Source organism: Pseudomyrmex gracilis, unplaced genomic scaffold, assembly GCF_002006095.1.
Source record: "Pseudomyrmex gracilis isolate BER0280 unplaced genomic scaffold, ASM200609v1 scaffold_43, whole genome shotgun sequence".
Lineage (NCBI taxonomy): Eukaryota > Metazoa > Arthropoda > Insecta > Hymenoptera > Formicidae > Pseudomyrmex > Pseudomyrmex gracilis.
Genome location: NW_018020627.1, coordinates 58,692 through 82,863, shown reverse-complemented (window position 1 = coordinate 82,863; position 24,172 = coordinate 58,692). Strand labels below are relative to the sequence as shown.

General features: G+C 46.3%; 1 protein-coding gene across 1 annotated transcript in view; it reads left to right on the top strand.

Annotated features, from left to right (window-relative positions):
- The window catches only part of LOC109853088, a 52,393-nt gene extending 28,437 nt beyond the window's left edge, over positions 1 to 23,956 (top strand). Inside the window, exons 3-4 of the mRNA XM_020424837.1 lie at positions 22,850 to 22,923; positions 23,538 to 23,956. Coding sequence (XP_020280426.1) covers positions 22,850 to 22,923; positions 23,538 to 23,620 — 157 coding nt within the window. The 3' untranslated portion in view covers positions 23,621 to 23,956. The remainder of the gene's footprint in view (positions 1 to 22,849; positions 22,924 to 23,537) is intronic.
- Positions 23,957 to 24,172: the final 216 nt, after the last annotated feature.

Below are 24,172 nucleotides of genomic sequence, written 5' to 3'. Positions count from 1 at the left end.
TGTATATATATATATATATATATATATATATATCGTCGACCGCGCGTCTCATGATTCCCACGGAAGAATTCTATCCGCGGCGAGAAATTCCAATTCGCCGGGTAAAGAGGAACGACTATAGGGTGCCTCCGCGCGTCTCTCTCTCTTTCTCTCTCTCTCTCTCTTTGCGAGTAGTACACGTATCTACATCCCTCCATCTCTCGCCCCGTTGAAACGCGAGCGAACGAACAAGCGCGTTCTCGTGTATTTTCGCCAGACGTGTATTTCTAAGTGCGCGCGCGAGTGTGCGTCTCTCACAGGTCGACGTGTATATAAAAGACGCGCAGGACCGGTGAGAGAGAGAGAGAGAGAGAGGAGAGAGCCACTTTCTTACACCGGGCCAACTGAAAATTGATCCACCGCACGTCTGGGACCGCGCCGTTGATGGTGTCAATGATAACGTGCTGCGGGGCTATATCATCCCCGGCGAGTTGTTACATTTTAAACGCAAAAGAATATAGTTTTATACAAATGCACACAAGTATATATTGTGTGTGTGCATTTATTAGTTCACGGATGTTCTCTGCACGCAAAAGTATTTTGTAAATTTGTAATGAGTCGCCGCGTGAGTCGCGCGACGTATGGAAGTGACATACTCTCTTGAGCGAATTTTTTTTCTTTTTTCAACGACGCGTGCAATGCTCGGTACATAAGTCGGCGATATAATTTGGTCGAGATGTCGAAGAGAGAGGGATAGAGAGAGAGAAAGAGAGAGTCAATGCACTTTCGGGGGGGTTGTTATCCCGCATCGAATCTCGTCGCCTCGAGATATTTCGCTTTCGGTCGGCGCTATCGCCGGCCCTGTAACGCCCACACACGCGACCACCAACACCGACGCATTACTACACAGCGACGGTATGCATCGAGTGTCCTTCTATTTCCTTAAAATTCCGATGGATCGTATGCCCCTGCCCCCAAGCGTCCTACGTACACACACACACACGTGAAGCCGCACACACGCGCGTATGCACACGCCGTCGAAAGCGTGCTCGTAGCACACATAACACCGAAGGCAGAAGAGAAGGCTCGCGTGAGAGGAGGATGAAGGCGGAGGAGAAAGCGCGCGGCCTGGAAGACGACGACGAGAGAGAGAGAGACGCGGGGGTGACGCGGGAGAATCGCGGGAGGTGGAGGAGAAGACGAAGAAGTAGTAGAGGGTTGCGAGAAGACGAGGGTGGCGGAGGGCGACGCCGCCGCCGGCGGTGGTAATGGTGATGGCGAATGGCGATGGTGGTGGCAGGACGCTTTGGGGTGTCCTCGTCTACGTGCGTGTACATGCATAGACGCACACGTGAGCGCGCGAGTATAGGGATTCCAGTTTAAAAATACAAATAGAGTATCGAGCTTTCGAGGAACGTTCCGCGAGGGGTCCGGGGAACGCCGCGCGGTAAGGTTGGGCTCCGAGAGATCCCCGACGAAGGGGGGGAGAGAGAGAGAGAGAAAGAGTAACGGGCGGACGAGGAGGATAGCGCCGGCACAGGGGATGAAGGAGATATTTCAAAAATCGAATATTGATCAGAGCTGCCAATCCTACCCTCTGTAATCCGTACGTGTGCGCTGGTTGGCTCTTACATATCCCTTAGGTGCAGTGTCTGCGTCCGATCGTCCTCGAGCCTTCAGCTCGTACGTCTCTGTCGTTCTTATGCATCCGTGCACCGAAGAGAGAAAGAGAGAGAGAGAGAGAGAGAGAAAGAGAGACTCTCTGTCCGCTCAACGAAATGCTAGAGAGAAAGAAAGTAGTCACGATTCTTTGTGACATAATTACGGCGGTTGTAAATACACCACGCGAAGAAATTTTATTCAAAAAAATGTGGGTAAAATATTTTTTCTTCAGCTTATCGCAACTTTTTATACATCGTTACCGGAACACGCGTGCGCGATTTTTATTTTATTCCATTTATTCTTCTCTCAGTTTTTTTATCCACTCGAAATTTCTCTCTATGAAGACATTAAGATACACACACGGACATGAATACAAATCGCGCCGCGCTTACACACACATACTCGTTCTCACGTCCCATTTTTTTTCACGGCCGCTATTTCCCTTTCACGCGAGAACGAATGCAAACGCGGAAAGCGAGAAAAGGGAGGAACGTAAAATAAGAAAGGAGAGATGGCTCTCAGATTACTCACCCTTATATATGGGTGCCGCGGGCGAACCGGATGGGACAAGGGAGAATGGTGGCGGAGGGGGTGGATGAAATCTTTTAATGGCAGCCATCCAACCGTCGTCTCTTCTACCTCCTTCGCCGTGCGACCTTCCTTCGCCATCCATGTATTAGCTATTCTTATACGTGGATCGATTGATAAGTATTCGAAACGGCGCGCTGATAGAGACGGTAGTGTCACGTCGTTGTTGTCGTTGGCAAGTCTCACTCTTCGGAGGAACAAACGTCAAAATGCCGGCTCGTTATCGCACGTAGCGTTTGTACGCCGGCACGTCAAAGAACAGTCATTTACCGCGGCATCGACGACCGATCGCAGTTGCTCGAAAATTTCTTTCCCATTTCGAGCTGTTTTTTTTCAGATTCGAAAATAAATGAAAATCGCACGGGACCGTGTCTGACGAATGAGGCGGCGGATTCGTGAATTTTGGACATCGCAACAGTTGAAGTGCGATCTGGTACATTGTCAAAAAAAAAAAAAAAAACCACTTCGGCGAGCTGTCATGCAATTGCTTCCCCTCTTCCTTCTCGTGTGTTCGTCGACGCATCGCTCCCACACAGGACATCCCTCCAGTAATCGCATTTTAAATTACTCACGTAGGTACCTGGAAGTAGGTGTAGTTCGGGATGGGATGGAAAGGCCGACGGAAGATCGAATGTCAGTGCGCGCACGGATCGATAGACGGGAAACAGTGTTGGGAGAATAATGATCCTTCGTACACCGCGGACATAAAAATGAGAAAACAGACCAAACTCATACATTCTCATCGATTCTCTCTTTTTTTTTTTTCGCGCGATATGCCTTTGATGTAAATTTTCCTCACGTATATCTATCGATCGAACGTCACGAAAAAAAATTGTTTTTTGAAACTGTTGCTCTCTGAATGACTGCGACGCATTTTTTTTCCAAATGTGCAAAGTGCACTCATCCCTCTAAATTCGCGGATATTTCGAATGACGCGCGGAAATGGATGCGTGTGCAAAAAACCACCAAGATCCACCTTGCAGCAACGATTTATTCTGCGACGAAGTGTCGCAAGAACCAAATTGACGGAATCGTTTAAGGGCGCAAGAAAGAGCCCAGCATTCTGGCTTCGCGCTTAACCGAAGCATTTCCCGTTTTCTATCCTCCGCCGTCTTATTCCTCTCGCGCTCCTCTCTCCCTCCCTCTCTCCCTCTCTCCCCAATCTTCGCCGCTTCTTTTCTCGCACGGAGACAAAACACTGTCGTCCCCCGTGACGGTGCAAAGAAAACACTAACAAAACACCCCCTGGAACTCGGAGCTCTAACAAACGAGCCATGACACTCTCCGCACCGCCACCCTTCCTCAGCCTCTTCGTATAATGGTGTTGGTAGCGTCGTGCATGACGTCACACGCGCCCAGAGGTACACATACGTGGAGACACAGAGCCTGAAGGAAAAGCCGCGGCCCTGGAGGAGAAGTAAATCCATATTTTACACCACCACCACCACCATTACTACTACTACCTACACCCCCTATTGCCGTCGTTCTCATCTCGACCCCACCGCCATCACCAGACACCGTTAGGACGCCTTCGCTTGTTTCGCTGCTTTTCTCTCCTGCCTCGTCCCTTTGCGACGCCTCGGCCGCCCACAGCTTACACACATCCCCTTAAAGATCACGCATCTTGGCCAGCCAGCCAAGGGTGAATCCAGCAGCGCGAAGGGGGCTGTCTTCGAGCGCGGACGGACGGACACTCTCGTCATCGGATCGCTTTTCTTTTTCTCTCCTTCCTTCGCAAACCAATAATAATAGGCGCTGCGCGAGGGGTGAGCAAGGGGACGGGTGTAATTTATGGAATTTCATATACGAGGATTTACTCTGGAAATTTTGTAAACGCGGTTCGGCTCGGCTCTCCGTCGAAGTCTGCGAATAATTGGCAATGGGGTGTTTTGGGGCGCCAAATAACGACACATACGTCGTCACATATTTAGCAGGAAACGTTTTATATACACTAAAAAAAATATTGCTTACATCAAACACTACACGTTTTCAAAACTCAATAAATGATAAATTTATTATTTGAAGAAATTGACAGACTGTGACGCAAAAAAAAAAAAAAAAAATTACGCGTGAAATATGAAACGTTAACGACGTCGTTCCTTTAATCCTTTACGCCAACACACATACCTATTACAGCTGTCGACAGTAAGTTCGCTTTAATCCGCAGTTAAAACAGAACTGGACATTGACCGATCGTTGTCGGACAGATTGGACATCTGGTTAGCCGGAGGCCGCCGCGATTCGCTCGGGGAGCCAGATTAATTACTTGGTTTGCCGTGTCTCTTGACCACTCGCGATAAATCGCGAACTAAGCTTTCCCGACTCGCTGACGAAGCATAAACCATAGAAAGAGAGAGAGAGAGAGAGAGAGAGAGAGCAATGCGAAGCAATTTAAGTCTTGTATTTCTCCGTTGCAGAGGAGAATGGATATCGTGTCACGCAGAACGGATCAATATAAATAACTTAATTTTTTTTCAAAAGTCTCTCCGCTCCCTAACGCAATAATATCTACGATTAATCGGTATCTAATGTTTTAAAACTTCTCGAAAAAAAATGTTACGAACATTAATATACAAATTTCACGAAAAAAAAGTATTTTCTAAAGAACGACGGAGAGAGAAGAGAAAGAGGAGATTTCTCATCAGAAAATAACATTATAAATATATATATTTGATGTGTCGCTTTTGAAATAGTTTTGGTAGCGTGCCAGCGACGCCGACTCTGCTTCAACCCAAAGGAAATAGCGGCGATACATTCTGGAGTTTGCAGTTCGTTAAAACCGTAAAATTGACACGTGGGGGTCGGCGCAATCGGTCGCGCCGGCAAGGATCAATAATTCGATCTCTCGATATAAATTCGGTGGGGACAGGGGGATCGTTTCTCATCCGCCGGGGTCGCAAACATACCTCGTGGATGGGGTTGAAACCGATCGCCCTTTTTTTTTTCATCGATCATCCCCCACTCCCCCGGTCCGATGCATCGCTTGCTACTCGCGTCTCCGGAATCTAATTTCATCGGTACGCCGGCACGTTGAAAGTATTATACCGAGGAAATGTGACGTAACGTCGATATTTCGCGTTTAGCCGTTTCTCGTTTCTGGAGAGGGCTAGGGAGACTCGACATCCTTCTGCGCGAAATTTTTAAATGGTTTCTCGGAGGAAATTGACAAATTACGAATGCTTTAAATTATGTTGATCGAACTTGGACATATATATTTGGTTACAACAAATCGAAGATAAGACGGAGTGTCGGCAAGTCCCGTGTACATTTTGCAGTTTTTCCGCTTTTATCTGAATTCACACAAATAATCGAGACGTTAAATCGAAACCTTGTTTCATATACTCGCGCGCGACTTTATTTCGTTATCGTTGCGATGCCGATTATCGTCGCGAAAACTCCGTCGTCGATTCGGACAAACGGTTTGTCACTGAAAAACCGATGCTTCTTTCTACGCACGTTCGTGTGTGATTCGGTGGCGGGCGTTGCGAAAGTTTTCATCGAGCTGTCGCGCGCGGCGCGTCGCGACGAGAATAGGACCGGAGAGAAAATCGAAGTTGGAAAAACGGTCGGAAGATTTGCTCCCGGTGCGGCACAACGGCAGCTCGATAAAAATTGGCACGACTTTATTATGCAACCCGGGTGTTAAAGCGACCGGGGGTCGCGTCTGATGAGTCGACTACCCAGTTCCTCCTCTGGGAAATACTCATCGTTGCAACAACCCCGACGTTGTGTCTCACGACGGACGTATCTTTCGTACACGAAATAGACCGGCGCTTTATCTCGCGCTCACATTCCCTTAAACGGCTTACATATTGATGTGCGAACGTGATGCTAAATGGATTAATCGATGCGAATTGCGAAGTTCTCCGTACATTCTAAAAAACAACTTTATTGTAAAATAATATATGTAGAAAGGCCGATACGGAGTAAAATACTAGGTGTTGATGTATAAATGATAATCTTTATTTAAAAATGCCAAACGTTTCGACTCTTGGTTTGAGTTATCTTCATGTTTGTACATCAGTTGTGTAGTTTATGTCTCTTGTTTACCACCTAACTTGAGACATGGGAAGAGAACATTATTGGTTATTTGAAACATTGTGATGAATATCAACTATTTAATGTCTCTTACTTATTGCAAGGTGATGTACTGCCTATATTTATTTTAATGATTTTTGTATGCCACTGAAGATGACTCAAACCAAGAGTCGAAACGTTTGGCATTTTTAAATAAAGATTATCATTTATACATCAACACCTAGTATTTTACTTCGTATCGGCCTTTCTACATATATTATTTAACAATTTCACGGAATATAAATCAAACAATTATATTGTTGAACTTTATTGTACCTAGCTAAGCCTCATGTAACGCGGATATTTCGTTCCGCAGAAATGCGGGGAGAATTTATTTTATACAAATCGCGTTATACGAGGGTTACCAGTGATTATTTTGTAAGATAGCAGTTTTCTTTTTTTTTTTTTTTTTTTCAAAGAAATAATGCGAGATAATAATTGACACACACGAGATGAGTTTGCGAAAAGGGCGTAATCGCGCGAAGCGTCGCGCAAATTACACCGGAAGAGCAAAGGTCGTTTTCCCGAAAAGTGTCGTCGTCGCGCCGAGGCACGTAAGGGACCGGCGGTCATTCATAAAATCCGAAGGGTACGAACGACGGCCACCCCTTTTCCCCCGCTTCCTGTTCCGCCGTTGCTCCCGAATAAACTCCCGGCACGAAGCTAATCATATTTTCTAATCCGAAGCTAGAAGAGGGAAAGGAGCAGAAGACCGGAAAGGGGGTCCGAGGAGAGGGGAAAAGCTCGCGTTGCCGGCTATCATATAATTTTTCCGACGAGAAGCACTTACGCCTTCTCGTCCCCTGCTATAACCTATCTACCCTCTCACGGAAAACATGTTTTGCGCCGAGCAAGGAGGCCGGAGGGCACGGAAGTGGATTTATATCGAATTCCGTGGAAAATTTCGTGAGTTTTGTGCACGGAATTAAGATGCCTCTTAGGTATTAAGAAAAATAAAATAACATTTGCGCTAAATTTAAGTTCTGAATAAAAATCGGATAATTATTTTTTTTATCTTCGATGTTTCACAAAGTTACGAATTGCATAAGATGAATGAGATGGATGAGTGTCGCCATCTGTGAACAAGAACGTCGCGCCTACGTTCAGACGGGAGGCACGTTTTCTTCTGGATATAACTTCGTGTCCTCGTTAAAATTTATTTCATTATCAAATTGATATTTTCGAATACACACACGCGCGCACACGTCCAACAACTATTACGATTATTTATAATTTTGCATATGTAATTTTTACATTTTTATCTAAATATTGGAGCTAAAATGATTAGTGTGTTACATAAGGAGAGAAATATCGCATAAAAGTAATCGGAAAATTGAGACATTTGACGGCGACGAGACTACGCGCGAATGTTTACAAAAGATTTCGCTAAAAACAAGTCGAACGTTATCTTCTCTCGAGATCGCGTAACGGCGAAAAAGTTGGAAGGCCTCCTGCCTCCGAGACTCTCTCGTGATAAAGATTATATCGGACAAGAAGTGCCGCGCGGAGTCTTCGAAAAATCGGCACCGACGTTCCAACGAGGAAAGTTACATCGTGGCTGGAAAGATGTAACGAGTGAACTCGCTTTCTCTCTCTCTCTCTCTCTCTTGCGCGCGGGTGCAAAACATGTCCGCGGGGGAGGCGGTAGAAATTAAGTCGCTTTCCCCAGCTCCAACGTTCCTCGAAACGACACCTCTTCTTTCACTGTCCTTCTCTCTCTTTTTTCTCTCTCTCTCTCTCTCTCTCTTTCTTTCTCTCTCTCTGTACGTTGGATTCCGGAATAAGCTCAGCCACCCCCTTCTCCGTGCTATCTCCTCCGCAACCCCTCGCTCTCTCTATCTTTATCTCTCTCTTCCTCTTCATTCTCTTCCCTCTTCTGTAACTTCGAGCACCTTTCCGCGCGACGGCGCGAGTATGTTTGTGTATGTGTGTGTGTGTGTACACGCGCGTACGTGTACGTGAGGTTCCCCCCCAGAAGGGTGGAGGACCTGCGCGTGAGGGGTAGGTGGTACCAAAATGGCCGAAGCCGCACCCACGAAGGGCGAGAGTGGGAGCGAGTGAGGGGAATGATAGAGCGGGTGGGGGAATTACACACAACGGTTCACGTGTGTGGCGGACACGTATGAGCGCAGAGCTGTGTGAGCGTGCAATACGTACATTTCGTATAACTCTCTCATCGGAGGGATGGCGAGATACTTGGTCCTGGACATACCTATGCGCAATTTCAAAGGTGTGGCTCGACATGTGAGGCAATTAAACTCGGTAATTAGAACAAAAATTAATTAATTACCTGCTAATTAAAATGTTAAAAATGAAGGAAACGAGATGAAGCGAAGCTCTTCTCGCTCGTTCGCTAAATATTGCAATATGCAGCGCTTGGTAAATCTCAAATACGTTACATTTGCACATACTTTAGGAAGATTGTTGCATTTTGTATGATTTACTTCGAAGAGAGAGGAATTCTTCAATCAGATGTTTTTTCTTGTTTTACAAATATCATTTAGTTATTAACAACTCGATACAGTTCCTCTACGATTGTCGGAAGAGGAAAGAAGGTGAATCAAAGTTTATTTACTTTCAATATTGTGTAGGTTCAAGACAAAAACCGTGTCTTATTTAGCGTGGATTTCAGTTTTTTGCAAAATATTAACATCTTTGATACAATCAGCATGGGAAACTATACTCAAACGCTGCGCGCAGCAGTTGTCATTTCGCGCGATCGCGCGAGTATATATCGCGGTATTGTCGATGGTAGAAAAACATGCAGATTCGATCGATCGGCCGGGTCGAAATTCCGAAGCGCGTTCTCTCTCGGGGAGAAGCTTCCTGCGGGAGACAGAGTGTCCTTTTTTGTCGCCCTAAATGTCCACCCTCTTCTGCCGACAAAAAAAGAGAACACACGCGAAACACACGCACGAGTTTCGTGATGCGTGTGGAGGGCTATTCCCTCGGTCCTACAAGTGTGGCGCGCGTATATGTGTGTACGAGCGCATGTTATTTTTTCCGAGGCATTAAGCTTGCTTTCCTGTGGGAGAAGGATAGGGGATGCTCGATATAGGGATGAGGCATAGTTTAGGGATTCCACGCGAAACACAGTCAAGGACTCCGCTACTAGGTGTTCTGTGCCATCTCGCGTTCGAGCAATGGCCTCCGAAAATTCTCCATATACTGATCGCGAAGGCGCGATCCAATTTCTCTCTACGCGATTTCTATTTCTGGTACGCATACATATGCATCGCACCGAATCGGAATGTACTCAACTTTTTAATAAAATAAATTTTTTTCAACAAATGTTACTACATTACTTCATTAGAATTAAATGATTTTGTAATTGCGCGATTTTCGCGAAAAAGAGAACAATGTCCGTTCGCGTCCGATGAACAATCCGGATTAGGTGATGAACCGCTTTTACAATCCAAACGACCTGAATTTCGAACACAGCCATAATTCTAAGCACGGCTATATAAAGACCATAAATCTCTCGGCCGCCGCTTCGTATCAGTGACTTTGCTATCGTTACATTCCCCCAAGGCGCGTTCGCAATAATGCAACAGAGTCGTCGTCCCGGAGAGAGAACAGCGGAGGCTTTTTACAATCACAAATGTGACTCGAGTTAACTCAGCAATCCGTTCTTATTGCTCGTGGCAACCAAGACGTGGGACGGTTCATCGGCTGCATCGGCGTATAGCGGCTCGTCTTCGGTCTATACCGGGGCATCTCGTCTCGAGGAAGACAGACTCGATTTCCATTCATTTATTTTCGCTGCCATTTCACTGATTGCCAAGTTCTCTCTTCCTTCTCGCTCGTGTGCTCTCGCCACCTCTCCCTCACCCCGACGATTCCGCTTCACTCTAATTCCCAGCTTTACCTTAATCATCAGGAGTGCAACCCGTTCTGCTCGGGTTTCCGCCTTGAGGTCAAGCACCCGATAACCTGTCCCCGACGACCTCAAAAACCTCACCCTCGCTGTTTCTTTCGCGAAATTCTTTGCTCGTCCTTCCAATCCGCAAGAAGAACATTCGCTCAAAGTAGGAGAAATACTCGTTAAGACGGGAAGTTGATAAGAGACTGGTATTTTTGCTGTTTTATATTTTTACAGACATCTTCTTTTTTTTTTTTCAAGCACAAGCACTTTAGCATATTTCTACGATACGGTTCTTAAACGAGTCCGCAACTCAGCTTCGTCGGCTGGCGGAAAGTAACCACTGGAAATGCGTCATACGCGGAGGGCACCCAATGAAGACCGCAATGACTAATCCGTACGCTTCCCACTGACGTCGATTGCCAGCTACTTCTGAAACAGAAAAAAAAAACTTCGGAAGACGAAGAGGGAACCTCTATCGTGTACGGCCGTTCATTAATAACTAGCCGGGACGAAATGTGTTTTTGGCAACAAAAGTCACGTATCCCGGATAAATGGTCATGAAATGAGAAGAGGGGGCGGGAGAGGAGGGGGAGTGGGTCCGTGACGTTAATGGCAGAAGTGGGACGCATAAAGCACCGGGATATCCATGGAAAAAAAGCAATTTATGAGTGTCGGCAAAAAATAATGGTATGATAATGAAACGAATCGTAGCGGCGACCGAGCGCCGACCGAGCGTGCGCTAACACACTTTCTCGAAACTAGTGACGGAGAGAAAATAGGGAGAGAGATGAAAAGGACGGAAAGAAATAGAGAGGCCGAGCGAGATAGAGAGGAACACAATGAAGAGAGAGAGAGAGAGAGAGAGGGAGAGAGAGAGAGAGAAAGAAAGAGAGAGAGGAGGGAAGCGAATTTCCTCGCTTCTAGCGAGCGGAGAACGTGGGGAGTTGACTTCGGGGGTGGTCGAGCGTGGAACCGGAGAATGACGCGTGTGAGAGCGGGAAGGCGGATAAAACGTAGAAAGAGAAGAAAGTACGGTAAGGATAAGGGCAAATCCACGCTTATGAGGCGCGCCAAGACAAAAGCCTCCATTCCGAGAGAGCCAATATACGACGGAGCTGCAATTCGATATAAATGCATCTGCGCTACTCGTAACCCCCCGTGAGCTTCGCGGGGATCGGAGAGAGGCGAGAGAGGTGGGGTGAGAGGAGAGGGAGGGAGAGGGGAGGGTTGTGGGAGATAGGACGGTCGACCGAGGATTAGGGAGCAGGTCGAAGGATGTCTCTGTTTGAGCGGAAAGGCCATCTTATCCGTCGCGTGGATTAATTAGGAGATCGAGGGTTTCGGATTTCCGTATAAACAATGGCGGCTTTTGGATGAAAACACGGACTCTCCATCTCGATAGCAAGTGGAGTAATGGGATTTTTCCTTTGACGACGAAGATTAAAATCTGAGAATCTCGGTTTTTCGAAAAGAACATGAAGAAAGATAACGAAAGCGGGGTTACGACACGCGTTCCCCCCCTCTCTCTCTCTCTCTCTCGTTCTGCGGAAAAATTTAAAAAACTCTTTGCAAGAGAGCCTGTCGTTCTTGTTTAAAAATCTTTGGATCGACGATTCTTTTACGTAATGAGATGTTATATCCGCAAAGCTCTTTTGCGTTTCTACAATCTCGCGCTGTACTTGCTAGCACAAATATCGATTAACTTGAGCGTTAAGTTATAACGTAGATATAAAGCGAAGTTGGTGTTTGACAAATAAAATAACCGCGGCGAGCGCTCGTATGTAAATATCGGCGGTGGTATATCCGAGACGATAATCGACCGCGACACAAAGTAATCAGCGTAAATATCGCCGGAGTTGCATCCTCATCCCGCCATAAATCGCCCACGACGTTCGCTAGCGTCGGAGGCGGCCGCGTTGGTGAAAAATTCCGGACGATTTCGCGGCGCTTTTCGGAGAAAGAGCCATTTTTGTTTGCCGCTCATTCGACCCGCGGATATAAGCCTTTGCAGGCGAAGCCGCTGGAAGCTAATCTAATCCTCGAGTGTATATAGCTGGCTCAACGGAGGACACGCGCGCGCAGAACACGCATATACAAGGACACACGAGATACACACACACGGAAGAGATGAGAAAGAGAGAAAGAAAGGGAGAAAGATGTTCGTGTAATACCTGAGAGTAGCATTCGTACGTACTCGTATGTGTGTCACCGACGTGTGCGCGCGATGAGGGTGGCACAGAGAGAGAAAGAAACAGAAAGAGTGAAGGAGAGGAGAAAGTCGGGAGAAGAGGGTGGCGGAGCCAGCAATGGCGCTCCGCGCGCGCGGGCGTTTATTATTATGATTATACTTGATATCCCCTGCCCGAAGCAGGGCCAGCGAGCGAGCGAGCGAGCCAGCCAGCCAGCCTGCCTGCCTGCGAAACTTTCCCTCCTTTCCTTTCCGATATTAATATTATTTTTGCCCGGGCGTAGCGGCCGCCATATATCTCGCTCTGGGCATAAAATCCATTCCCCGTTCCAGGCCCCCTTCCGCCCCCTAGACCGCCCCACCCCCTTTCAGTTCGAGGGGAGAGAGAGACGGAGATCGCGAAGAACTACCCTTGTTCGCGTGTCTCTCTCCAACCTCATCCGGTTCTCTATTTCCCATCTCGTTCCGTCGTCCCGTCTCTTTCTCTATTGCTGCAAGCAGCCGAGCGACTGCTACTCCGCTGGGTTCTATTATTAATTAATGGCGGACCGGCCATTTTCTTTCTCTGCGCTCTCGGTCCTTTGCCTCCGCCGAGAATACGCGACCGGTACCTTCGCCGGTCTGATTAACGTGTCCGCCGCACGCCTTTCCGTTACGGCGACTCGACGCTGAGATCGCAGGTGCGCCGAGTAATGAAAAGAGGATGTGCTGAAGAACGCTGATTCGCGGGATGAGAGCTCGTAAATAAGCGAGCTTTTTGTCGTAGCTATTTTGCGTGACATTACACACAGAAAACTCGGTCGTCGCGCAGTCCACGAAATTGGATGCACAATCGCGAAATTGGATTGATACAACTTAAAATTGGAAGTTGTCTGTGTTCTAAGCGCTAAATGAAACGACGCGCTTTGGAAAATAGGAACTTGCGCGTTTTACCTGATGTGGTGGTTACGACACGTTTGAAAAATGGCGAAGAACAGCGAGAGATAAAATTATTATTATTATTTTTTTTTTTTTATGGTAAACGCGTGCGATTTCAAAAATCAAGCTTCTCGAACTGCCGCGGTTTTACTGCGACCCTCGACGCGGAAAGTCCACAAACATCATCATCGATATTTATTTATTGTGCTATAAAACATTTGGAAGCGTAGCGCGCATTCAGACATATAAATATATATAACGTAACGTCAATCTAGCGCACAAAACATCTATCGGGAAAACATCCGCGAGATTATGAGGCCGGAACTTGTGAAAAATAATTCGTCAGCATTCGTGGCAGCTGGGAGTCACGAGTGCTCGGTCGGGTAGATGGGTGATTGTCGTCGACGCGGAACCCGAAGAGGCTGAATGGAGGCAGAAGAGAGAGGAAGAGAGAAAGACGGAGTGAGAAAGAGAGAGAGAGAGAGAGAGAGAGAAAGAGTGGGAGCGCGGGTGGTTTCCGAGCTCCGTGTGAGAAATTTTAAACTACGATCACCTCGGGGGGTAACCTCGACGTTAGTACATAGAAGGCGGAAGAAGATCGAAGACGGTGCGACGAGGAGGGCGGGGGAGCCTGTATGGCTCGAGATCGACCCAGAAGACGCCCATCGCCAGGTCCTACGTGCAGGACATCATAGGACACGGGGGTTGAGAGAATTGCTCATTTGTTCGCCGTAGTGACGGGGCCGGAGGATGCCCTGTAATGTCCTACAGCCTCCTTCTACTCACCCTCTCCCTCCCTTCCTCGTCTCCGTCTCTCCCTTTTCCCTCTGCCACTCTCTCCTGTCTTCTCTCCCCGCGTTACTACCACCCCGCTTTAACCTCCCCTCTGGCTCTCTCCCCGTCGTGGCGGTGTTCGATCGAAATTCAATTTCCACTAGCTCACCCCTCTCACCTACCTACCTACCTTCTCCTCCGTCTCTTCCTTCTCTTCTACATCTCTCCTGTAACCTCTCCTCGGCCTCCTCCATACCATTCGGTACGGAGACCCTCAGCACCGGGAGAAGAGAGGAAGCCACCGGCTGCATTCCGCGCGATAAATTACGCGGCTCAATTATTCACGGGAATCTCCAGGCGCCACTGTTTAAACGAACGCCCGGCCGCCGCCGCCGCCGCCGCCACCGTCGGGATCTCACCAGGCGGGACGTAAACACGGAGACAGGTGATTTTAAGTGGTCGGCATGACGCAGCAGCAGCAGCTGCTGCTACTGCTGCAGCCCGACGATAAAATCGCGATCTCTCTAGCGGGCTTGGGAATGCAAAGTCCGAACTTTCGGAAACATTCCGCAGACCAGACTTTCTTGATTCAATAATCGCAATTCATTCTGTAACCGGCAACACGTTATATTCAGTATAGCCAGAACGAATAAGCAACATCGGAATGTAAATCGAAATGGAATTAAATTCTCTTGCGCTTCAGAAAAAATCAAGAAAAAAAAAAGAAAAAGAAAAAGAACGTAATAAAGCGCAAGAATACCCGCTTCTTCGTGAACAAAGCGAGTGGCAAAGTAAACGGTAACTAAATAGTACGGAGTAGTAATTGCAAATATTTTTCCGTTGTTTTCATATTTAAACTGGCACAATTAATACTCGCATAATTATTATTAATTAAAAACAAAACAGAATATCAAATTGTGGATAAATTTCCGATTGCATTTATGAGATTTTCTTTCTGTCGAGGATTTTTCTAGACATGATCGTAACCAGCCATATTACGTATTCCTATGGCCGGTTGCTTCTCGTCTCGGAATGAAGTAATGGAGAACCGACCCACCATCGAGCCAACCCCACCCGCTACGAATCGTACCTATTTAAATAGCTTTTTTCCAAGGGGAACTCGAACAAACCCCACCCCTTCCTCTATCCCTCAGTGCCGCGCGCTAGTTACTTCGAATTCCGCGAGACCCTTTTCAAGTCTAAATAATTCAAAGGGGGAAAGATACCGCCATTTTCTCTGTATACATTCGATTGAAACATTACTATTTTTTAAACATTTTTTTTTTTATCTTAAATTAATTGCGTACGGAATATTTTATTCTCTCACTCGTGCGCTTTAAAAGTTTTGCGGCTGATTAAACTTCAGCTTTCTGTCTCGCTCTCTTTCTCTTTCTCTCTTTTAAAACAAAGTAGTGCAAGTCTCAGTTTGCAATCCAAGCGTCGAATCGCAACGACACATTGGAGGACGCGATATGTAGGCGCATACGCGCGTTTTGAAGAAACGACTAGCGCAAAGAAACGGCAAAGAATGAAGATGGGTGGTGAAAAAGGTGGGACGGGAAACAGACGTCCTTTTGCACACAAAAGCAATAACGCTGATATTCTACGTGGAGCTGGGCCACGTCGTCTCGGCCATCCTCCGTGTGAGAGACCTTCTCGCGAGAGCGAGTTCTCTCTCGCCCAGGAGCATATGAGGGTGGCCGCAGAACAAATACATTAATTTCACCCTCTCCCCACCCCACTGCGTCACTCGGCGTCTCTCCGTATAAACACACGCCTAGTCTCTCTGACACGCGCACGAACTCGCCCTTGTCTCTCCATTCTCTCTCTTTCTCTCTTTCTTTCCTCTCTCACACCATGTTTCTTTCCTTTTCTCATCACTAAAGATACACGCGCGCTCACGCTCGAGGACACAGCGCGTGTGAATGTGTGTGTATATATATACACACAAATGTATACGCACAGAGAGACATAAGAGCTGCCATCGCTAGCTATTCGCGCTCGCGCACACTAGCATGCATACGTGTGTACGTGTGTGCCGATGCGCGTTCTCCGGCATATAAGTAAACGGGGTGCAGAGTGTATGAGGGGGTGTATGTGGGTTAGGGAGAGGGTGGGAGGGAGGGGGACCCGGAGGTAGGCGAGTAGAGGGTGGTGTGTGGTTGCCATGGAAACGCCCAGTCCCTCTCTTATAATTATATGGGGAAAAATGGCTCGCGGACTTTTACCCCGCGTTACACCCTCACCCCCCCTTTTCTCCCGACTCCGCTTTCTCTCCCCTACCCCTGCCTATCGCGGTGGCAGCTCCGCTTCTTCTTCTGCTTCCTCCTCGCCTTCTTCTACGTACTCCTCCTCGCTTCTCTTCCACCACCTCCTCCATCGACTGCTTCTTCTGCGCCTTCTACTTCTCATCCGGCTTCACCTCGCCGTCTCATCGTACCGCGGCACCTACTTTGCCCGCCTCGGGAATATTATGCTTGCACCTTACCGGGGCGACTGTGTAACCATCCTTAACTCGCTTTAAGGCTGACTGCTCGACGCGTCTTGGATTTCACGTTACTTTCCCGACACCGCCGTTTCTACAGTCAGATTCAAAGTTGCTTGTCGGAACTCTTTATTTTCCCGACTTAGTATTTCTTCAACTCTAATAATTATATTTTGTTGCTTCTAATTAAAAGATCCTCGTTATTCGGAATATCTTTGAATTTAATCAATATTCCAATATTTGTTTAATTTTTTATATAATTGTTTATTTCTTTCAGTTTTTCTTCAGACGTTAACTTTTCTTTACACGTCCGCATCTTTTCTGCGTTTGTAAATAAACGTATTTGATTATTGTCGAAGAAGATGCGCGACGCGTTATCAGTCTCGCCACGCGTTTTTATTTTGAAACGCTTGATAGCGTAACCGAATTTTCTGATCTCCTTCTGGTGCTTCGGGTCGCTTCCTTTTGTTACGATTCTTATAATATGCACCGAGCGAAAATATCACGCTCACGGGCTTGCCAAGTCGACTATATGTCGTCCTTAAAACTTGTTTTAACACCGCTCCGTTTCTCATGAACATGTTACGTAACTTTTGCTATTACCGGTATCACTGTTACACATTTCAGCGCTCGTTTATTAACTCGGCAACTTGCAACGCCATCGCCGTGTCCTAATTTGATCTCAATATCTATTTTGATTTAATTGCGAGAAGATGGAAGTTAGATGAACAATCTGAAAACGTTTAAAGTTACCGTCGTATTGCCAAGGTTTAGTTCGAAAGGGATGGTCAAAAATAGTCCGTGGGGGGAGAAAATCGTAATGAGATCGACGGAAGAGAGAAGACGGAAGTGCGAGGCACGAGTGAGATGAAGATTTTCTGGAAAGTAGAGCTGATACCTTTGGTCAGCGTTTAGTGGCGCGACGTCGAATTGCAGAAAAACAACGAAGACAAATTCTCATTTCAAGTCGCTTAGTAACGGTCATTGCACGTGAGATATGTGAGACGTGTACATACACATTCGCGAAACTGTATATTTGTTTTTAAATATACCGAGACAACGCAACAAAAAAATCCGAAAGAAATCTTCAAAATCAAATGTTCCAAAAACGTCAGTTATTTTAGCCATTTTTTAAATGAATATTTTCACGACGTCTTTTGGACTTTTGTGCGCTGTATCGATTTTTCTTTTTGTCAGAAATATTCGTGAAATATTTACGACCTCAAGAGACAGTTCGCTTTTAACTTGATTAAGTTTTTGTATCTTAACTCCCGGCGTGTTCCCACAATAAATTAGCAGAACCGAGTCCTTTTTCTCGCGAACGGAAAGTAAAACAAAAGTTTAACGTAACGTGTAATGGCGAGTTCAAGGAACTGAAAGAAAGTCGATTATCCGCCATCTTTCTTTCCGCGTTTAACGGCAAATCTAAGCAATCGGCTGGCGATTTTAGCGCTCGGCACACACGGCAAATTCTTATTTCAGGCTGCTTTCCCAGATAACGGCCATTGCCCGCGAGATAGGGTAGCACGTGTGTATATATTTCGCGTGTATGCGGGAGGGGGAGAGGAGGGGGTGTCTTCGGCTATAGGGAGAGGTTTGCGGGGGCAGAGCGCGGGCAGGTCAAGAGTGGTGGAGAAAAAGAGGCGGCCGTAAGAGAGAGGGAGCATATTGCTCCGAAGTAATCCTACTTGATCGCGGTTTTCGGCTTCCCCGGGCGTGTGCGTGCAAGCTACGTCAACGTGCGGGTGTGCGTGCGCGTACATGTGTTCCATCTCATACGGGGACTAATACTCGTGCGTGAGAGCTCGAAGGATTACTTGCCTTAGGAGCCGCCCTGACGTCTCCGTTCCCTCTCTCTCTCTCTCTCGTTCTTTGGGTCTCCAACCCTCCCGATTTCCGCCTCGTGGAACGACGGAGAGTCTTTAAATACCCTCGGGATGCGAGTGTCCTGGACACCGGGAACGTGTTCAGACGACAAAAAATATAATTTCGAATCGAACCTGCCGTCATCCGCCGCTTTTATAGCCCTCCTAGGGTGGTCCTGAGGATTAACACGTTTTGATCAAGTGCTGAGAAAAGTCGAAATATTTCGCTGGATTGAAAAAGATATTGATAAAACCATCGTTTGGCAAAAGGCAAAAATTAATTAATCGCTCGAGCAACGCGAAGCGATATTATTGGCTGCGCGTAATCGCGTAGTTCGACAAACAACGGCGCCCCGTTTGCAAATGAAGTCACGAGTCGTTACGATTTACGAGAGATCGTTCGGACACACAAAGCGCGCGCATGATTAGTCGATTTAATGAAATAATCCTCTTTGATCGGGGCCTCTTTCCCCCGGGCTTCTCCTCCTCCCTGGACTTTCCTTCGGGATTCTCTGGCATCCTCAAAGGGAAACACTTGAACCAGAACGTTTTAATTGCGAGCCCCGTAGCGATCTCATTGTTTCCGCTCGGTCTGCGAGTGTTTCCGCGCCGCCGCGATAGCGGCGGTCGTCGGTGAAGGAAAATGCGTCTTAAAACGTCGCTCCGAAAACTCCGAAGGGGGGAATTGTGGCCCTTTGATTCCGAGAAAAGGAACGGTTATGTGTGCGACGCGCACACGCGTCTAAAATCTCCCATCTCGCCTTTCTCTCTTGTCCCTTTGCCCGTTTCTTTAAATCTCTCTCCGTTCCTTTTTCTCGCTCTACCCTCGGAGCTGCGAGTGGCCTCGGATTCATTATAATCGATACGTTTAACGCTCGCACAAGAGACCACCGAAAGCGCTCGGCGAAACTTTCAACACGCCGCGAACGAAAATATCGCAACTTGGTGAAAAGCGGCGAGTTAATCGATACAAAAGTTTGCCGTATCCGCGGCACATTTATTCATTTATACAATGACGTAATCACGCGCGATCGTAAATGCACGAGAGGACTTTAACGCGGGAGGAAGATCGATAGAGCTTGAATTTACTCTCCGTCCTACTCTCTCTCTCTCTCTCTCTCTCTCTCTTTCTCTTTCTCTCTCTCTCTCTCTCTCTCTCTTTCTTTCTCTCTCTCTTTCTTTCTCTCTCTCTTTCTTGACTTCTACGAGAAATCTTGGGGAATATAAGGAAATCTTTGCACACAATGACGGGAAGGGGTGAGAGAGGGACAACGGATCATTGGCTAAGCCGCGGGTCGTTAGGATTAATGAAACGTTTCAGCCGCACTGCGGTGACGGGACGAAGAGATGAGAAAGAAAAAAAAAACAGAGGTGCAGATTGAGAAGTCAAAGACATCAAAAAATCAGTCCAGAAACCAGATAGAAATGGCGACTTCAAGAAGAAGGCAAATAATAAAATGACAAATCGTATATACATGTATATCTATATCGGTATAAGATAGCGATACGAACGGGTAGCAATTTATCGCGTAATTCCTTGAAGAAACTCCTGTCCTTCCGATTTCGAGAATATATATTTCACCGAGAAATAACTTTGAGTGATAAAGTTTAAGAAAGTAGAAATGAGATCTAATTCCGCAAAGTTACACGAACGTCAGGGCATTGTGACTGTCATAATGGCGGATGCTGCGTCACTCAACGACAAAGGAAACTGTGGAGGAAACAGAACGAGACCCACGAAAATATTAATAATTATGTTAATGTCGTAATATAAGACTCGGTCGAGAGAAAGAGAAAGAAAAAGAGAGGGACACGAGTAGGGGACAGTCGGAGAGAAAAAAGAGAATACAGAGGGGTAGCTCTCTCTTTCTCTCTCTCTCTCTTTCCGACGTCAGAATATCTCCTTAGTTCCCTACGATGGGGCTGGCTCGTCGGGGGGGAAGGGGTGTAGGTGGGGGTGGACCTTATTTTTATCAATATCTTACGAGTTGCGCACGCGCAGCGTGCAGCATCCCTTCCGACGAACCCTCGAGGTCCACACGTAGAGACAGAGCGGGCGGAAAAAGAAACGAGAGATGAAAAGAGAAGGTGATACCCCACATGAGAGGGAGGAGAGCGAGAGAAGCGCGCGCGCGCGCGCGTGCACGCTCGTGTGTGCATGCGTGTACGCTTCTAATGAGTGTGTGCATCGAGAGCGTGTTGGTGAGCAGGCAGAGAGAGAGAAAGAGAGAGAGAGAGAGAGAGAGACCAAGGGAAGGGGGCGCCTAAGGACCCCCCTAGGACAAAATGGAGCCCGCTTATACTCCGCCGCTACTGCAAAGTGCATCCTTCTCCAAGGATCCGCGCCCTTCTCTTTCGCCGTTTTCTTTCTCGTTCTGCTTCTCTCGTCTCCTCTCTCTCTCTCTACCCTCTCTTTCGCGCGCGCTCTCTTTCTCTCTCTCTCCTCCTCCTCACCTTGTACTCCTTCCACCGATCCAGGTATTCCCTCATGCGGATGCAAAATCGACGGAGCTTCTCGGGATAATTGCTGCTCCGGGACTCGATTTCCAGACGCGAGTATATCTCGAGTACACTTGGAGGAAAGCTCTGCCCGTGGTCGGGAAAGAAGAAACGGGGAGGAGAGAGGGAAGGAAAGCGAGAGAGCTCGCAGCGATTTCTCGTTTGTAAAACGTTTCTTTGGACACGATATGGTTTGTTATCGTTCGCCAATATAACTTTGCGTGCCCGCGGATACGGCGGCGCGCGAGTCCTTTAGAAAAGTCTGACGGAACATGTCAGAAATGTTTTTTTTTTTTTTTTTTTCTGACGGGCGGACGATGCCCGCGTGTTACAGTTTGTGCAGACACGCGAAACTTTCTCTCGTGTGCGCGGATTCCGCGTTAAAAACGTTTATTAAAAATTTCGTAATTGCGCGATCAAACTCGACTCTGGTGCGCGGCATTGAAAAATAAAAGACATCGCGACGTATTGCTTTTTGGCGCGCAAAAGGGATCGGTCTCTCTTCCTCTCTCCATCGCAATTTCTTCAACACATGCTAGCTCTTCTTTTTTTTTTCACCAGCGGACAGTCGCGGTTGCCTTGTCCGGTCCTCGGCTCCTTAATTATGAATCACCACCGTCATTTACCTTTATTTATCGTTGTGCGACTCCGCTCTTGATTTACCGCCACGATTCTCGCGCCTATTATTCCTGTTTTTTGTTCCGCCGCCTTCGAATTTATTATTCCGTCGCGAGAGATTCTATTTCGTCTTTTATATATATATATATATATATATGTATAAAACGACGAGCGCGTTTGTTCCATTCGATGTAAGCCGATCGATAAAATCCACGTGCGGTTATTCGTATCGAATAAAATCGCGCCTCACGAGGAGCGTTTTTTAGATCACGTAATCTCTCGCGTATTATCGGAAAATACAACAAATTAATAAACTGCGCCGATGTTAACGTCGATGTTAATTGTTGTGAAACGGTTTCCATTTTTTTTTTAGTTTCGAGGCGAGGCCTTCTGAAAAATTACGTTTCCTTTTAGATGGCACAACGCGGATTTATCAGCAGAGACTGTCTGTCTCTCTTTTCTTAGCACGTTTCCTCTGTCTTTTCTCCTTCTTTTTCTCGGCGAGAGATAGATATTATTTTCAGGCGCGGCGGGGATTACTAAAGGCAAGAGGATGGGTAGGTTGGGAGACGAGGCACGAGGGGGTGGATCGGGTGTTTTGCAGCGCGAAATACCCTCCATTACACCGTGGGCGTCGTATATAAGAGATTATTTTTCTCTTCTTTCGCCTTCTCTCTTCTCTGTTTTATCTCACTTCCTCTTTCTTTCTCTCTCTCTCTCTCTCTCTCTCTCTCTTTCGCTCTCTTTTTCATCGCTGCTCTCTGGCGCGCTTCTCGCACTCCGGCGAGACCGGGGGATGAGTTTTAAAAGGTGACATCGTGGGAGAGGTCCCGCCGGCGTTCCTTTTTTGAGAAATTGCGGAAAATTAGCTGCACGATGCTCGGCGCTTCGTTATGTGACTCTCGTCGCGAGAAACGAGGAGAGAAAAGGATCGTTTGTCGGCGCCGACGTAGAGCGGAGAGTAGTCGGAGGCGCGCATAAACGACAAACGAGTTCACGAGTCGTTCGCGAATGTTTTAATCTCGAGGGAGCATAAAGAGCGAGAGAGAAGAGAGTGTGTGTGTGTGTGTGGAAGAGAAAGCGTTTTCTTTTTAATGGAATGCCACTAAGGTTGAAGAATAAAAAAGCGTACCGGACCCGTGTCTCTTGTGCCTCGAACTTTTCATACCTTTGTCCTTTCCGTCGTACATCAAGACCTTTTCAATCGTCCGTCTGAATCGCGGATACGTTTTCCGCAGCGTATTTTTATCGCGAGCTTAGTTTTGCGCACCATTTTTATCACACAAATGCTGACAACTGTCAGAAAAAATACACGATTAAAAAATTCACAGATTTGTTTCAGGACTCGCGATGTTAAAACGAGGAGACGAGAAATTTTTCCGGAGACCGTCCCGAAGTAGGCCAGGTGAGTGACTGAAAAATTTTTCTCTCCTAGCCACGAGGGTACAGATGCTGGGTCTATAAAAAAAAAGAACTCCACCCCAGGCACGGGTGCCCCCTCAGTATAAAAAAAAAGAGTCTCCCCCTCAGAAAAACCCTTGTATAAAACCCGAAGGGGGTCACTCACCTACCCATACCGGTGGCGAGGGGCAGAGAAAATGATCGCGAAGCGTTCACACGTAGAACATTCATGAAATTTGTAATATATCATTATTCGGAAGGAATAGCCTGTAGTTTTTTTTTACAAAAACTGTTTCGAAATGAAAAGATTTCCATTGCAATGGGTGTTACTTTCCAGTATTTTGTAGTTGCATGAGAATATTTCGCAAAATTATCGAGAAAAAGAAAATTTGTTTTGTTAAATTTGCGACAATTTCTGTATTTAAAATAAAGAAAAATAAAATATATATTTATCAAATACGTAGTGAAACATAAATCAGTCAATTGTACAAAAAATTAATCAATGATAAAATTGATTCAGTTTTTTTATATTATTGACTCACTTACCGCTCATTAAAAAAGTTAATTAATTTTGAAGTAATAAGTCACGAAATGACAACTTAACGTTTCGCTTTCCAGACGTCTCCCCAAAGAGCAGAAGCACAAAAACGCCATCCCACGGAGCGTGTGTCTCAGTTTTTTTTTATTCTCACGTTGCGTAATTCCCTTAGCCTCGGACATTACCAGCCGCTGGGTGGTGGTTTCGAAGCCCCATAGTGCCCGTAATCAAACACTCGTTATTCCTGTCTATCCTGGATTACGGGGTTTTCAGGATTTTTTCTCCGGGAAAAGTCCTGAATCCTTGTGTATCACGATGGGATTACACGGCCACACCACCCCGCGAAATGACCAACCGTCGTATAATCTTCATGAAAAAAAAAAAAAAAATAATAGCCACTTAAGTTATACATGCCCTTATGTGTACCTTTATGCGTAATATTAAAAATAAAAGTAGCGCGGCTGAAGGATAAAAAAAATTCTTTTCATAAATTTCTTTTTACGTTTGTTACACATTTAGTAACAAATGTAACAACACCGCGATAAAATAATATTGTACTAGAAAATTAAAAAAAAATAAAACAAAAATTCTAAAAAAATACATCAACTTTTTTGTATAATATTAATTTGTATTAAATATTTATTTTGTCCTATAACTTTATTTATTTATTTTATTTCTCTACACTTATTTTTTTTATTTTTCTGCATTCGGAATA